The following is a 16,375-nucleotide window of genomic DNA, read 5'->3' as shown; positions in this document are numbered from 1 at the left end:
TCCAGGCCTAAGCCATGTAGGGCTTTATAGGTTAGCACCAGAACCTATAATGTAGGGCTGCTTCTGACCACCCTGTCATAAAAGGTTCCAGCTCGTGAAACTCTTGGGTGTATTCTGCCACTGATCTCTGGCCCTGTTGGATTCCCTTCATTTGGAGTCTCGCCTTCCACTCAGCTAGGTGGTCTTCAGACCGCCTCCTAAGAGCCCCCATGAACAGGTTGTAGTTTCTCAGGAAGGGGGAGTTGTTATTGTGGAGGACCACCATCCATTCAGCTGCCACTCCCTCTAGAGCATTCGTGCCGCATCTCACTCATGCCGCATCTGATAAGTAGTTCTCCCCCAAATCCTGCATGTGGTTCCACACTTGGGTCAAGAAAAGCCCCAAGGTCTTTGGATTCCCTCCATACTTTTCAGTTAGGGGGGGAATTTTTGGTTTTTTGCATCTGCGGGGTGGGGCCTGCAAGGCTGGGGGTCCGTGGGCTGCTGCATCCCTCGCTTGGGCACCAGAACCCTGAGATGTTTCTTCCCTAGCTTCCTCTTCCTCTCCCCCACAAGCAGTCTCCTCTGGATCCACTCTGGGGTAGTCTTCTCTCTTCCCCATAGGGAATACATAAGACTCACAGTTTTTCCGGCTTTCTTCCGCATCGCAGAGGAGTTGCATAGCCTGAGCAATCATGAGGCTCTCCTTTTGCTCTTGCAACCACACTGCCTCTCCCTTACAGGGTCTGGAGCTGGTTATTCCTTGGGGGGTCCTCGCCAGGTCCGGCAGCCTCCCTACTCCCCGTGACCATCTGGCTTCCTCTGGCTCCTCTCTCAGCTGAATTTTTTCCATTCACTCCGCGCCTTCTTTTTCTCCTTGAAGTGAAGTCATCGTAGAGCCAGAAGCTCCCATCTGATCTAAATCACTTTCTTGATCAGACATCCTGTGGGCTTCAGCCCACTCGGTAGTTATCCAGGATGGCTGAGAAAGAGATTCTGCTTAATGTCAGGTATGCTTCCTTCAAAGTCCAGGAAAGAATGACCCAAACTCCATTTGTGATTTGTGTTTGTTTAAATTTATTTCATGTTTTTTCAGTTCCATCAATTTCTTGATTTTTTTTATTTTGAATATCTTTCTGGAACACTTTTTCCAAGCTTTTATATTCTTCTTCCAATCTTACTTGTTCCTGCTGTTTCTTTTTATTCTTTTTTCCCAAGAACGTTATTGCCAAACCTCTAATATATGCTTTCATTGTGTCCCATACATTCTGGAGAGATATATCCTCTTTTTTATTTATTTTAAAGAAAAATTCCAATTCTTTTCCCACAAGTTTCTGAAAGTCTTTTTCATTTAGTATTGTTGTGTTTAAAGTCCATCTTGTCTTTTTCTTTTGTCCTTTCCATGTTATTATCATTGGGCTATGATCCGCCCAATTGTTTGAGCCGATATTTACTTCTTGTACAGCATCTATGAGTACAGTTGACATCCATATCATATCTATCCTTGACCACGATAAATGTCTATTTGAATAGAAAGTATATTGACTCTCTTTCAAATGTTTTTGTCTCCAGATATCTTGAAGACTTAATTCTTCTATCATTGTAAAAAAGAATTTTGGCAGTGTTCGTCTGGATTTTTTATTTATCTTCACTGTTTTATAGTCCAAGTCTACAACTGTTACAGCATTAAAACCACCCATTATACATACATTTTCATAGTCCAATTCTATTATTTTCCTGTGTAATCTACGATAGAATTCTTCCTGTTTTTCATTTGGTGCGTATAATGCTATCAAAAGTATTTGTTTAAAGTTCATTTTTATTTCCACCATCAAAGTCATACCTTCTTTGTCTTCAAAGATTAATTTAGGTTCTAATTTTTCTTTAATATACAATACCATGCCTCTTTTACTTTGTTGTATCAGTGATGTAAATAGAACTCCTAGTTTTGGATATTGTAGTAATTTTGAGTGTTGTTTTCTAATGTGTACTTCTTGTAAACATATAATGTCCATCTTCAAACTATTTAATTTAGTCAATGTTCTATTTTTTTTTATTGCCATATTCAGTTCATTTACATTTAAAGATATTGCTTTGATTTCTTCTTCCATGTTTACTTGTTACTGGTTTTTAATTTCATTGCCCTAGTGTCAGGTATGCTTCCTTCAAAGTCCAGGAAAGAATGACCCAAACTCCATTTTTTATAGAGAAAGGTACTTTTACTGGAAAATGAAATGATCGCAACCAAGAAAAAGCAGAATCTGAGGCAAAAGCGCGAAAATTACAGATAGAAAGCATTCCCTCCACTGTCCATCATAAATCATCCAATCCAAGGGTCTCCCAGAGGTCAGGTGGGAGCACACGTCTGGCAGCGTCATCAATCAGGAATGCCACGACCGTTGACCCGATAGCAGCTTCAAAGATGCAGCCCAGTAGCTTAAGTATCACTTTCATTTCTCTGTCTCTCCAGCATGCTTCCCCCCTCCATGCCAGCTCCCTCTCCCCCTGTTACCATGGCAGCCAAAGCAGTAAAGGCAGAGGCTGACACCTACTCTCTCTTTGTTCCAATTGGATCTTTAGATCTTGTTCCTTCTCTTAAAGCTCTTTCCTCTTTTGCTTTTTCATCTTTATCCTTCTCTTCATCTTTCTCTTTTGTCACACCTACAGCTCCCAGATCTTCTTCCAACGGTCCACAAAATTGTTGATAGAATAGTTTCGCTTTCTCAATCGAATCAAGTTGTGTCTTTGTTCTTGCCATGTCACCATAATTCCTTCAGGTATTAAACATCTAAAACTCACTCCTTTGAATATTAAAAATTTCGTTAAGAATTGATATTCTCTCCTCAAATCTCTATGTCAACTTGCAAAGCTTTCCACACCAGCTTTCAAGTTGCCATAAGCACGAGGGGGAGAACTGACGAAGCTGCTCGGCTGCCCCAATGGAAAATACATTCCACACATGCCTTGTCAAAGATTGTATCCTAGGTTACTGGGGTCAGCAGAAGGGGTGGGGTTTTTCAGCCCATCAACGTGGTCCATTGGAGAACGTGATTTATGACATACCTAGGGAGGAAGGGAGGAACAGGGTCATAGGGGCCCGCAAATCATGTGGGGGGTTAGAGCTGACTCCATTTGAGTAATTGCCGGAATGGTGCTCCTAATAAATGACTGGATTTCTTTTGAAATTTCACTTGAGGCTCATTATTTAATTAGGGTGTCTTTTGGAAACTTCACACTCTAACTCTTCTAGGTATTTGTCTTAAAACCACAAGTTCTTTATCTTTATGCTTCAGTGCTATAATTCTTGTTGCTTGTAATATGTGAATCTTATGTGCACTTCTCTTGGTAGTTTATTCCTTATTGCATATCTAGTATATGCTCTGAACACTTCATCAATCTCACTTAGAATTTTTTCCTTAGATTGTTCCAAGGCTTCAGCCAAATCTCTGCAATTACCTTTAGTAAATTTTCTCCTTTTTCTTCCTCTATATTTTGAAATCTTAAATATAATTCAGAGCGTTCCATTTCAAACAGGATAATTGTTCTTTCTTGTGATTTGTCTGTTAGAACAATTTTTCTTCTAATTCCTCAACTTTTTTCTCTGTCATTTCTGCTTTTTCTTCTATTTTCTGAATTCTCTCCTCATTTTTCCCCATTATTTCTTTCATTTCTTTTAATTCCTGTTTTATATCATCATGAAGCAATTGCATAAAATTTTGTAGTTCCATCATCTCTGAAGTTTTCTGTGCTTCTGCTGCTGAGGGACTTGATACTGGATGCAGATGAGCTGTAAATTTCTTCATTTCCATTATCCCCAGATAATTTATAATCCACTTGTGATTTAGTTATGATTCAAATATCTAATTCAACCGATCGTTAAATTAGCAAAAATAGAATTAAATAAAAAAGAAGGAATCTCAAGCAATCCCCACCCTCCAAAAATTTAAAAACTCCAAATCTTGCATGTAAAAAAAAGAAAAGAAAAGAAAACAGGTATGGGGGGAGAGAAAATAGCAAAAAATAATTTAAAAAAGAGAAGAAAAAGAAAAATTAATCTCAAAAAGAATATAAATTTAAGATAAAAATCAAAAACAGAAATCCAAGGGAAAATCAATTTAGCAGAGAGGAAGAGAGAAAAAAATAAATTAAAGAAATTTCTTCTGACTCTTCGAGTCTTAATCCAAAGGAAAACAATATTTAAAAATCCAGTTCCATTAAGTTCAGTAAAAAGGCCTCTAATATAACAAAAAGAGAGGGGAAAAAATAAATCTCAAGGCTTTTTTTTTTTTAGTTCTCAAAACAAAGTTAATCAGGGCGACTTCCGTTGGCACCGCCGGCGTTGCAGATGGTCTTTTCAGACTGCCAGCCCCACGATTCCGTTGGAGCCGTCCTGACAGCGCTAATCAGCTGTCAGACGGCTCGAAAACCTCTCCTTCAGGAGGAGAAGGAGAGGAGAGCCAGTGGGCGAGGGTAGAGCTCCCCGGGAGCTCCGGGAGCAATTCCAGGGGCTTGGAGGATGAGAGCTCCCCATTCAGCCTACTGAAGCTCCGGATCCGTGGCGACTCTGTTTTAAACGGAGCTAGACGCCGGCGACCAACTCTGCTGTCAACAAGGAGATTAATTGATTCCAAAAGCAGGCAGAACGGAAGCAGGAGAACAAGCCTTTGCAAGTATGTTGCTTAACTCCTGGGATACATTGTTTCTACTTGATTTTGCTGAGCTGAAGGAGGAATGGCGTCTTCATTATGGCTGGACTAAGTGCTTGTTAATAGATTTGTGCTTAGAGACTGGACTTAAGCTGCTGGGATTTGAGAGCTGGGTGTAGAAAAGACTATCTTGCTTGATAAACTACAAATAAATTGAGAAAGTTGCTTAAGAGATCTTTTGGCTTTGAAAAGAAAAATTTTCTTAAAATAATATGGCTTCCAAGCAAGGAGTTTCTGAAAGTTGTGGAAGCTCTTTAATGGCGTCAGAAATGACACAGAGAACTGATTCACAGAGCCAAGAGGATTTTTTCAGAGACCTTACAGAACTTATAAAGGAAGCCATGAATAATCAAATGGCAATTATTAATAACTTTACAGCAATCATAGAACGAAAATTTATAGAGCTGGTGGAGGATTTAAAAGCAAATGAGGATGTTTCTGAAGGAAAGCACAATGACAATGAAGGAGACATTTTGATTAAAACAGAGAAGCTGGATTTGGCTGATTCTCAAGGATCTTCAAACTCTTTTTCTGCCCTTGTGGAATTAACTGACAGAACTCTTCAAAAATATAATTTGGAGCAGAAAGAAGAAGAAACTGATCAGTCCTACCAGGTTTCGGAAGATTTGGCAGAGGCTTTCACACAATTAATTGAAATGCAACAACTGGACTTTTTTTTGCAAACTCATCGAGTTAACTCTTCGTTCTATGGACTGACTGATTATATAAGCAAGAAGAGTCGATATGGGGGCTCCAAATCAGAGGAAATGATTCCAAGAAAGGGGCAAGTTTTAAAGATACATCAACCCCCAGTTGAAAATCAAAACCTCCTTAAAATAAAAGCAAGAGGGAGGAAGAAAGATTGGAAAAAATATAGAAAGAAAGGAAGAAGGGAAGATTAATTTTCTTGGGTTTAATAATTGATGTATTAATGACTAATTACAATGATTAAGTAAATGAATTAAGAATTCAATTAATGATTAATTAAGGTTTAAGAAAAAATATCTGAATCTTGAGAATAAAAGTAGGAGGGAGAGTAAAATGATTAAGAAAATGAACTAAGAATTTCTTACAGATGTATTATGAGAACTCTAGGCTTTGAATGATCTATTAGTGTTTGTTAATGTTTTTAAAAAACTCTTAGGCCTAAAGGATTATATGTTATTTTGAGTTTAAAGGGAGGTTGATGAATAATTTCTAGAAGGGGAGTTAAGGGGTCTAGGAAATTATAGTCTTGCATTAATTTAGCATATTTTAGCATATGTTTGATAAAACTTATACCCTGTTTTTCTTCTGGGAAGTCGGGGGAGGGGGGGTGGGAAGGGGGGGTGGAAGGGGGGTTTATAAATGTTTAAATATACAAGTGAAAATGTTATCTGTTTGATTATAAAAAATAATAAAAACCTTTTATTAAAAAAAAACAAAAAACAAAGTTAATCAGTCCAAAAAAAAAGAAAAATAAAAAGCTGCAGTCCACAAAGCCAAGGGGGAAAAAAATTCAAAGCAGATTTCAAGTCTAATCCTCACTCTTCACAGCTGTTCTGTTATCTTCTAGCCAAAATGTCAAGGTCACTTATTTATTGAATTTTGTCCAAAATATATATTTTTTTTCTTTTTTCTTCTGCCACTAGCTGGCACTGCAGGCTAGTTTTTAAACTCAGCTCAGTATTTCACTTCTTTAAAGTTTTTTCAAAGTATCCTTTAAACAATCAGCATCTGTAACAATCAGTTCAAAAGAAACGTATATGCTATTCAGTTCATTCAAAGTCTTAATGTCCAATTATTTTTAAAATCCCCAAATCATCTTCTTTTTTCAATAAAAATTTGGTAAAAATTTAATAGGCTTCCAGTCGCATTTTCCTTGCCACCAAATTATCGGATGTGGGTGCGAATACATACCCACTCCCACTCCTCATTCTCAGCCAATCTTCTCCACCCTATAGATCTTCCAGGTGGGTTAAAGAGTAACTTTCAAAAAAACAGATAAAATTAGATCAAATCTCACCTCGATGTCACAGGCTGTCTCTGTACTTCCTTTTTTGTTGCGGCCGCCCTGGCTTTTTAGCGACTTCTAGGTTGCTTTCCTCATTATCCGATTTGGGGAGCTTCTTCTGGTCTCTCCAGGGAGTTTGCAATCTCCCTGTGTTGACCGGTACATGCTCCTCTTGTTTGTCATCCCTACCGGATGACTTAGGTCACAGAGGAACCTCAGATAGCAGGGATATCGACGATTCTTTGAGAGCCCCCCAAAAGTCCATCATACCGCCGCGATGCTGGTCCCGCCTCCCGAACATTCCTTCTGTTACAAGTCATTTATTGTTCTCTGTTGGGATCCCATGATCTGGAATGGTTTGTGTTTGAATGCATGAGATTTTTGTTGAGTCTGCTTCCTATTTGTTATTCTGTCTCTGAGTCATTTGATTAGCAGTTTGTAAGTATGAATGTGTTAATCATATTTTAATTTATATGATATGTTAAATTTTAAAATAGGCTGAACTACCTTTCCATAGATAATATATGAAATGGTATGGCCTTATTTTACAGTTTCCTCCTAAGTGTGTGAATGCTTGCTTCATGTACTAACATGCATAGATGCTCTGTGTGTGCATGTGCGTATGTATGTGTAGATATGTGTGTGTGTGTAGTGTGTGTGTGTGTGTGTGTATTTTGTATATGTGTGTATATACTCAAGATCATTTTTATAAATCCTCTGATTCAAATACAGAGTTATTAAATGTCTTTCTTTAAATTACTTTTCTGAATCCACAATAAACTAAAAATAAATGTGCTCAACTCTTTCCTTTCTTTTTTTTAGATGGGCTTAATGCTGACAACATAAAACAGGCTTCAGGACAGTTGAACAGCCGGTGGATTGAGTTCTGTCAGTTACTGAGTGAAAGACTGGCATGGTTGGAGTACCAAAACAACATCATTGCCTTCTACTCTAAGCTGCAGCAATTGGAGCAGACAGTAATTACTGTTGAAAATTGGATGAAAGCACAGCTCTTACCAGCAGCAGATCCTGATGCAGTGAAAACACAGTTAGATAGGTGCAAGGTTAGAAATTCTGTCCTAATCTTTGTGGTAATCTGTTGCACATGTTTCATTTATTCGGGTCCCTGTTCTTCATAAAAACATCTATGATATTCAGTTATGTTGATAATCTTATAAAAGAGAAAAAGGTATACAAGCTTGTTCACATATGAAACTGCCAAGATACAAATGTTTGAAGAATGTGTTGATCATTGCCAGGAACTATACATGTTACCAGTGGTGGGATTCTGCCGGTTCTAGGCGGTTCGGCCGAACCGTTTGTTAAATTGCTGGCTCGCCCCGCCCCTTGCCCTCCGCACCACTATTTATTGCCAATAAATAGTGGTGGGTGAGGGGCTGGTGAGCCAGCAATTTAACAAACGGTTCGGTGTTTTTTTGTAATTTTATTGGCCCGTGGAGCTTCAGCATAGGCTAATTAGCCGATTGATTAGATCGGCCTCCTGACTCTCAGCTGATTTGCTCTCAGCTGTTTTGCTCAGGGCTCTGCTGTTTGTTTGCTTGCTGGAGCAGTTTTTTTCCCTCCTAGCTATGCTGAAAAACGAAACTGAAAGTAAAGCAGGCTGTTGACTTTGCTGTTGCTGCAACGTTGGAAAATTAGGCAGGCAGATTTCTTTTCTTTTTCCTCACCAAAAAAGGTAGGTGCAAACTACCTTTAATGAAAAGGTAGTTTTCCCTAAAGAGGTAGTTCCTCTTTAGGGAAAAAGAGGAGAGTTCAATATTTTAAAACACAAAAGAAAAAAAAGCTCTATTTAACTAGGGAATTGTAATAATTGAGATACTATTAATTGTATATTGTGTTGAAAGCAGAAATGGTTAAGTTGTGGTTTGGAGGAATATATGGGGGAAATTATTTGGTTTATTATTATTGGTAAATATAATTAATTGATTTGTAAGAAATTGGATTGCATGGAAATAATTGGAATATTCATGTTCATATTGATTAATATACAAAAAAGATAGTTATATAACTATTGATTTATATTAAAATGTTGAATTTATATTAAACAACTGTAATATTACATAATTAACCAATGTGAGGATGGATATAAAAATAGATGACAATGGGAAGGGGTATAATATAGAATAGAAGGGAAAAACTGAATTTGATTAACATTAGAGATGAGGATGAAGGGTAATATTGGTTTTTTAAAAAAATAGATAAGAAATAAATATGGCAAAAAGGAAATTTAGAAATTGTAAATTTAATTGAAATGACTAAACACTGTTTAAATTTGTGAACCGGCCAAATACTCTGTTCAAAGAAAATACATTGTATGTTTGTATGTGTGTTTCTAATTACTGCTATTTATTCATATTTGTTCTCTTTTATTCTTTAAAGTTTAACAATTCATTCTTTATCTTAATATCTTTATATTTGTTTGGGGTTGCCTTTCTTCCATTTCATCTTTTTTACTGTACAGCAATCTTTCTCCTCAAACCTACCACCTCTCTCTTTTCTTTCCTTCTTATTTTCTCCCCCCCGCTTCTTCTCATCCCTACTTCCTCTTCCTTTCTCCTTCTCCTCCTCTCTTCCTCCCTCTCTTACCCTCACTCCTACTCTAATTTCCCTTCCCTTCCTTCCTCCCTTCTCTTCCTTCCCTTTCTCTCCTTCTTTCTTCCATCTCTCTTCTCCTTCCTTCATCCCTCTCTATTGCTGTATCCTTTTGTGCATATGGACTAGTCAGAAGGCTGAAAAAGTTATTTTTGACCGGTCCTCGCACTTTTGACCAGTCCTCGCACTTATGACTGTCCTCACATTTTATGTTTTGTGCCCTATTTTGTCACCGTGGTGAAGAGAAGTAGTGGTGAAATGACTGACACGGTTGTTAAGAATGCCGCAATGGGCATAAATGTGAGGATGGTCATAAGTGTAAGGACCAGTCAGAAATGACTTTTTTCAGCCCTCTGAGTAGTCCCTATGCACATAGCCATGCCCACACGGTCACATGACCAGCTAGCCACACCCACCCAGTCACATGACCACCAAGCCACACCCCCAACTAAGCCACGCTCACAGAACCAGTTGTTAAAAAAATTGAATCCCACCACTGCATGTTACACATAAGTAACTGAAGCACATTTGAAAGTACTAGATGGGAATTAGTATAATAGCCTACATGGAATACATGGAAACATTTCTGTTGTACGTGCAAAATCAAATGAAAGGCAAAAAGGAAAGTTGTGGTTATGAATTTTCTTATAGTGTTTAAATTGTCATAAAAATTTTTATAGACAAGTTTTATTTAAAAAATGTTTTTCATCATACATATTTTATGAACAGAGCATTGACCAGGTCACATTTTATACATTATCAAAATAATCGTTATAATATATCTTAATCTTCCCATTTTTCCCCAGTATTTATCTCTTTTGGATATCCTTTATCACGAATTTATCATTTTTCTCCATATCTTCTTATTTCAACTTCTGCCATATTATTTTCTTTCCATTATTTTTTATGCTTCCTCTCAGTTACAATTACTCCAGTTGTTTACATTGTTTCTTCATTTCCGGAAGTGTCTCTCTAATTCCTTCTACCCAATCATTAACAATAAAATATTCATCTTAATTTACATTGTTATCAAAATTAATAATATCCTTAGATTACTTATTTTCACTTTTCCATCTGCTGTGGTTTATCACAAACACGTTCTATTCCTTCTTCTTTGCAAAAATAGTCACTTTCATGATTTCAACATTGTTATTCTCTTTACAATTGACATTTTAAATGTCCATTTTATTTATTTATTTATTTATTTATTTATTTATTTATTTATTTATTTATTTATTTATTTATTTATTTATTAATCAAATTTCTATACCGCCCTACTCCCGAAGGACTCAGGGCGGTGAACAGCCAAGATAAAATACAGATAATACAAATATTTAAAAAAATCCCTTAAAATTATTAAATATTTTGGCCGAAACACAGATTAAAACACCCAATTTATAAAATCACACGAATTAAAAATTTAAAAGAGGAGAGTTAGGCCAGGCCAGCCTGCTGAAATAAAAAAGTTTTGAGAGCACGACGAAACGTGCACAGGTCCGGGATCCTCCGTATCTCTGGGGGGAGCTCGTTCCAGATGGTAGGTGACCCCACAGAGAAGGCTCTCCCCCCTGGGGGCCGCCAGTCAACACTGTTTGGCCGACAGCACCCTGAGAAGCCCCTCTTTATGGGAGCGTACTGGTCGGTGAGAGGCTATTGGTAGCAGAAGGCGGTCTTGTAAATACCCCGGTCCGATGCCATGGAGCACTCTAAAGGTGGTAACCAAAACCTTGAAGCTCACCCGGAAGACCACCGGGAGCCAGTGCAGCTCGCGAGGAGGGGAATCACATGGGAGCGCCACGTCGTTCCCATAACCACCCGCGCGGCCGCATTCTGGACCAGCTGGAGCCTCCGGGTGCTCCTCAAGGGGAGCCCCATGTAGAGAGCATTGCAGTAGTCCAGGCAGGAAGTAACGAGAGCATGAGTGACCATATTTAACGAGTCCCAATCCAGAAAGCGACGCAACTGGCGAATCAGGCGGACCTGATAAAAAGTTCCCCTGGCCACGGCCATCATATGCTCTTCCAAAGACAGCCATGAGTCCAGGAGGACACCCAAGTTGCGAACCCTCTCTGTGGGGGCCAATGACTCGCCCCCGATAGTCAGTGATGGCACCAACTGACTATATCGGGATGTCGGAAACCACAGCCACTCAGTCTTGGATGGGTTGAGCCTGAGTCTGTTTCTCCCCATCCAGATCCGCACGGCCTCCAGGCACCGGGACATCACTTCAAGGGCATCATTGGGGTGGTCCGGGGTGGAGATGTACAGCTGAGTGTTGTCAGCGTACTGATGGTACTTCACCCCGAAACCATGGATGATCTCACCCAGCGGCTTCACATAAATGTTGAACAGAAGGGGCGAGAGGACCGACCCTTGTGGCACCTCACATACAAGGGGCCTTGGGGTCGACCTCTGCCTCCCTGTCAACACGGACTTTAATTTTCATTGATATCAAAATTAATAATATTGTCAAATTGCTTATTTTCACATTTCTATCTATTAAGATTTAGTGTAGACAAACTCTGTTCATTCACCTTTATCATATATTCACTTATAATCATTTTCCGCCATATCATATTTTTTCAATTTCTACCATATTATTCTTACATATTTCTTTATCATTTCATTTTCAATGCTTTCTTCTAGCTAACAACACAATATATCCTATAATTCTTCTCTCTTACCACTACTATAACAATTAAAATTCCATTCTAATTTTAAAAACTATCAAAAATATTATTATTATATTGTCTACTTTCCCATTCCCATTTATTAATCTATCTCATATATATTTGCCAATTTTTATCCCATCATCCTTCATCTTTAACCATCATCTCTAAATCTTTTTAGCATCCCCTTTTCTAATAATTTTTTGATGACCCTTTATCTCGCTCTAACTTCTCAATTCTCTTATTTTTTATATATATGTTACATTTCATCTTCTGTCTTCCTTTTATTTTTTGTTGTTGTATTATTTGAGCATTCCTCACCAATTCCCTTGTCTCTTCCAGATTTTCCCCTTCTTTCCTTTTGCCTGTTTCTTTTTTAGGGGGAATTTTCCCTCTTTCCTCTCTGCTCTTTTTACATTCCCAACCATTTCTATAATGCTCTCTATCTGATTTCTATTTTTTAACATTTTCTCTTCAACATTGTTAATTTCTTGTTTCTCATTTAAATTTCCCTCTTCCAACTTCTCTTCATTTTCTTTTTCTGTATATTTAAATGAATTTTCCATTTCTTTTTTGCCTATTAAAGATTCACACATACTTTTAAACATCAAAAGTAACTCTTCATATACCTGCAACTCCATTTTATGACAATTTTAAAAGGTTAGTAATACCTCCCCAATTACATCTCTATGCACTTAGCCAGAATTTTAAGTCAATATAGTTTGTATCTCTTCTTTTCTTCTTTTCTTCTTCAATTATTCCTTTGTTCTTTAAAGTTAAAATGTTCTTCTCAATTATTAATTATTGTCCAAATTCAGCAACAATCAAATCCAATTATAAAGCTATCTTCCAGAAGAGAAGATAGAAATAAAATAACCACCCAGATTTAAAACACGGTCACTCCTTCAATATTTTCACAGTGTCCAAATTATCTATACGGCCAAAGTCGAAATTTCAAGCTGCTGTCTTCTGTTTTGACTATTTGAATAGAATGTTACAGTACTTTTTCTTTCCTCCAGCAGATGGCACTCTCCATTTCTACTCCATTACAAAGCAGGCTATTTTATCCAATTGTTTGTCAAAATATCCAATGATTTTTAAAAGTTCTCTTATTATTTTCTTCTGAAAATCATTTTTTTCTTTTTAAAATCTTTTGCTTTTCCCAATTTTTCAAATCCAAGACTTTCTCTTAGATTCTTTATATTACAGTCCATGCCTTCTCTTTGTTCTGCGTGTATGTTTTTTTCCCCAAATACCAAGTAGCTGCTAGTCAAAGCTCAGAAATACTTTTAAAACTTCAATTTCAATTTTTCTTAGTATAAATTGACATTTATCTCACCCAGTTCTAGCACTCCATCCAATCACCACTCCTGCACAATTCTTTGGTTTGGTTGTCCCAGATTCAAGGTGGTCACCATAAGATGGCCACCGCCTGCTGCCACTTTGGGAGAGCTGTTTCTGTTCCAGCAAAGAAATTGCCAATTCCTCACGGTCCACAAAATGCATCTCCTTTCTTCACCCTCCCTACAAGACAGCTATGGCTTGAAAGCCTCCCGACAGTGGTTCATCCGGTTGGATTTTGCGCAACTCATCAGAGCCCACTATTTTCCAGTTGGCTCCCACTGCGACGTCAACTGGAAGTCTCTAAATTGTCATTAACACTTGACTCCCATTGCTCCCAAGGTCATTCATCATATTGGTTCATATAGCTGTAATGTTTTGATAGTGGTTATGATAATGAAGGTGATTTTCATCTTTTATTGAAAAATCAAATTTAAGAATGCTTTGTAAAATATTTTTAAAAATTAAACCTTTTTTTAAAAAAGCAGTAACAATATACAATTAGGAATCAAGATAGTTTGGTTTTCTAAATCATTTTAAACTCCTAGCTACTACTTGGATAGATTATTTTTATATGTCAATTACTCAGATTTGTTTTCCAAGTGCTGTGGTCATTATAACTCAGTCAATTCACCTTGCTATTGTCATCCTCATCATCACTTTTCTTCTACCTTTCCCAGCATTAGAGGTTTTTCTAAAGAGCTGGATCTTTGTATGTGTCTAAAGGAGGATAATTTGAGCCTTTGCCTTGAAATCTCAACTGAATTGTTCAATGATCCATCAGTTTGTTTTATTGTCCTCAATATTCTTAGATGTCATGTTCAACATCAAAGTTCAAAGTCATTAGTACTTTTCCTATCCCGCTTCTTTAAACTTCAACTTTTGCTTCCATAGAATATCACAGGCAATCCTATGGCTTGCACAATTCTGAACTTTGTATGTATATAATGTGTTTTTCAGATCTTTCATAACTACTCTACCAAGTGCTACTTTGCAGTGTTACCTCTTGACTACAGGTTTCTTTACTGTTGAAAAGTTAATCGTAAAAAACAGAAGCTATCCACACTTTGATATCTTCATTGTTAATTCTCAGGCTGGTTGTTCTACCTGTTGTCATTAGTTTGGTCATGTTTATATTTAATTTTAGCCCCATTTTTTTCACCATACATGATGTGAAAATGAGGGCTTGCAGATCAAAAGTAGTGCCATCAATGAAAAGGCACTACACAGTCTAAAACCATCTCTATGTATTGGACCTGATGGATTATGTGCCTACTTCTTAAAAAAGCTTTCCACTGCAATAGCAGAACCTTTAAGCATAATTTTTGAAAAATCTTTCAGTACCAGCTCCCTGCCCAACCAATGGTCACAAGCCATGGTCATCCTTATCTTCAAAAAGGGAGACCCTAGTCTAATTGAAAATTACAGACCAATCTCTTTATGTTGCGTCACCTGCAAAGTCATCATTAACCAATCTATAACCCTCTACCTAGAGACAAGCAACCTACTCTCCAACACACAATTTGGTTTCAGAAAAAAATTATCCTGTAATCTACAATTACTACACTGCAAAAACATATGGACTACACATCTTGATCAGGGCAAAGCAATAGACGCAATTTACATAGACTTCTGTAAAGCCTTTGATTCATGACAAACTACTTCTAAAACTAAAGTCCTATGGCATTTCTGGACTCCTACATAAATGGATAGCTGCTTTCCTGTCAAACAGACAACAAGTGGTCAAAACAGGAAGTGCTCTATCAAATCCTGTACCTGTTAACAGTGGTGTTTCCCAAGGCAGCGTTTTAGGTCCAACACTCTTTATACTTTGCATAAATGACCTTTGCGATCATATTAAAACTGTGTTCTCTTCGCTGATGATGTAAAACTATTCAACACCACCAACAATGCAACTACCTTTCAAAAAGACCTTGACTATGTCTAACAAGTGGCAACTTCAAATCTCAACCAACAAATGCTCTGTCTTGCATATTGGCAAAAAAAATTAGAACATAAAATACAAATTAGATGGACATGACCTTGTAGATGACCCTCACTCTGTCAAGGACCTTGGAATACTCATTTCTAAAGATCTAAGTGCCAGAGCCCACTGTAACAACATTGCCAAAAAGGTATTAAGAGTTGTTAACCTAATCTTGCGTAGTTTCTTTTCTGGTAATATTGTACTACCAACCAGAGCATACAAAACATTTGCTAGACCAATTATCAAATACAGCTCATTTGTCTGGAACCCGCACTGCATATCGAACATTAATACAATTGACAGAATCCACAGATATTTCACAAGAAGAGTCCTCCATTCCTCTACCCGCAATAAAATACCTTATGCCACCAGACTTGAAATTTTGGGCTTAGACAACTTAGAACTACGCCAACTTCAGTCTGACCTAAGCGTAGTACATAAAATTATCTGCCACAATGTCCTACCTGTCAATTACTACTTCAGCTTCAACCACAACAACACATGAGCAAATAATAGATAGAAACTCAAGGTAAACCTCTCCAAACTCAATTGCAGAAAATATGACTTCAGTAACAGAGTGGTCAATGCCTGAAATGCACTACCTGACTCTGATTTCTTCCCTAAACCTCCAAAACTTTAACCTTAGACTGTCTACTGTTTTATTTATTATTTATTTATTATTGAATTTCTATACCGCCCTTCTCCCTGAGGACTCAGGGTGGTGTACAGTCAGAATTAAAAAACATGCAGTACAAATATTAAAAAACAATTAAAAGATATATAAATTTGGCCCAATTAAAACTCACTACCAGTTAAAACATTTAAAACATTTAAAAATTTCTTCTTAAGCCAGCCCGGCTTGCTTGAAAAAATGGGTTTTAAGGGCACGACAGAAGGCACTGAGGTCTTGGATTCTCCTTATCTCTGGGGGCAGCTGATTCCAGAGGGTAGGTGCCCCCACAGAGAAGGCCCTCCCCCTGGGGGTCATAGGCCTGCACTGTTTGGCTGATGGCACCCCGAGGAGGCCCTCTCTGTGGGAGCGCACGGGTCGATGGGAGGTCGTCGGTAGCAGCAGGCGGTCTCGAAG

General features: G+C 37.8%; 1 protein-coding gene across 7 annotated transcripts in view; it reads left to right on the top strand.

Annotated features, from left to right (window-relative positions):
• DMD (dystrophin) overlaps nt 1-16,375 on the top strand; it is a 2,096,968-nt gene that overhangs the window by 853,182 nt on the left and 1,227,411 nt on the right. For all 7 annotated transcript variants that reach the window (XM_070944209.1, XM_070944203.1, XM_070944204.1 and 4 more), the window contains exon 19: nt 7,501-7,742. In XM_070944209.1, coding sequence (XP_070800310.1) covers nt 7,501-7,742 — 242 coding nt within the window. The remainder of the gene's footprint in view (nt 1-7,500; nt 7,743-16,375) is intronic.

This window comes from Pituophis catenifer, unplaced genomic scaffold (genome assembly GCF_029215685.1).
Source record: "Pituophis catenifer annectens isolate HBS135680 unplaced genomic scaffold, rPitCat1.0.hap2 SCAF_4, whole genome shotgun sequence".
In the NCBI taxonomy this organism is placed as follows: Eukaryota; Metazoa; Chordata; class Lepidosauria; order Squamata; family Colubridae; genus Pituophis; species Pituophis catenifer.
This window is presented reverse-complemented; position numbering and strand designations above follow the sequence as displayed.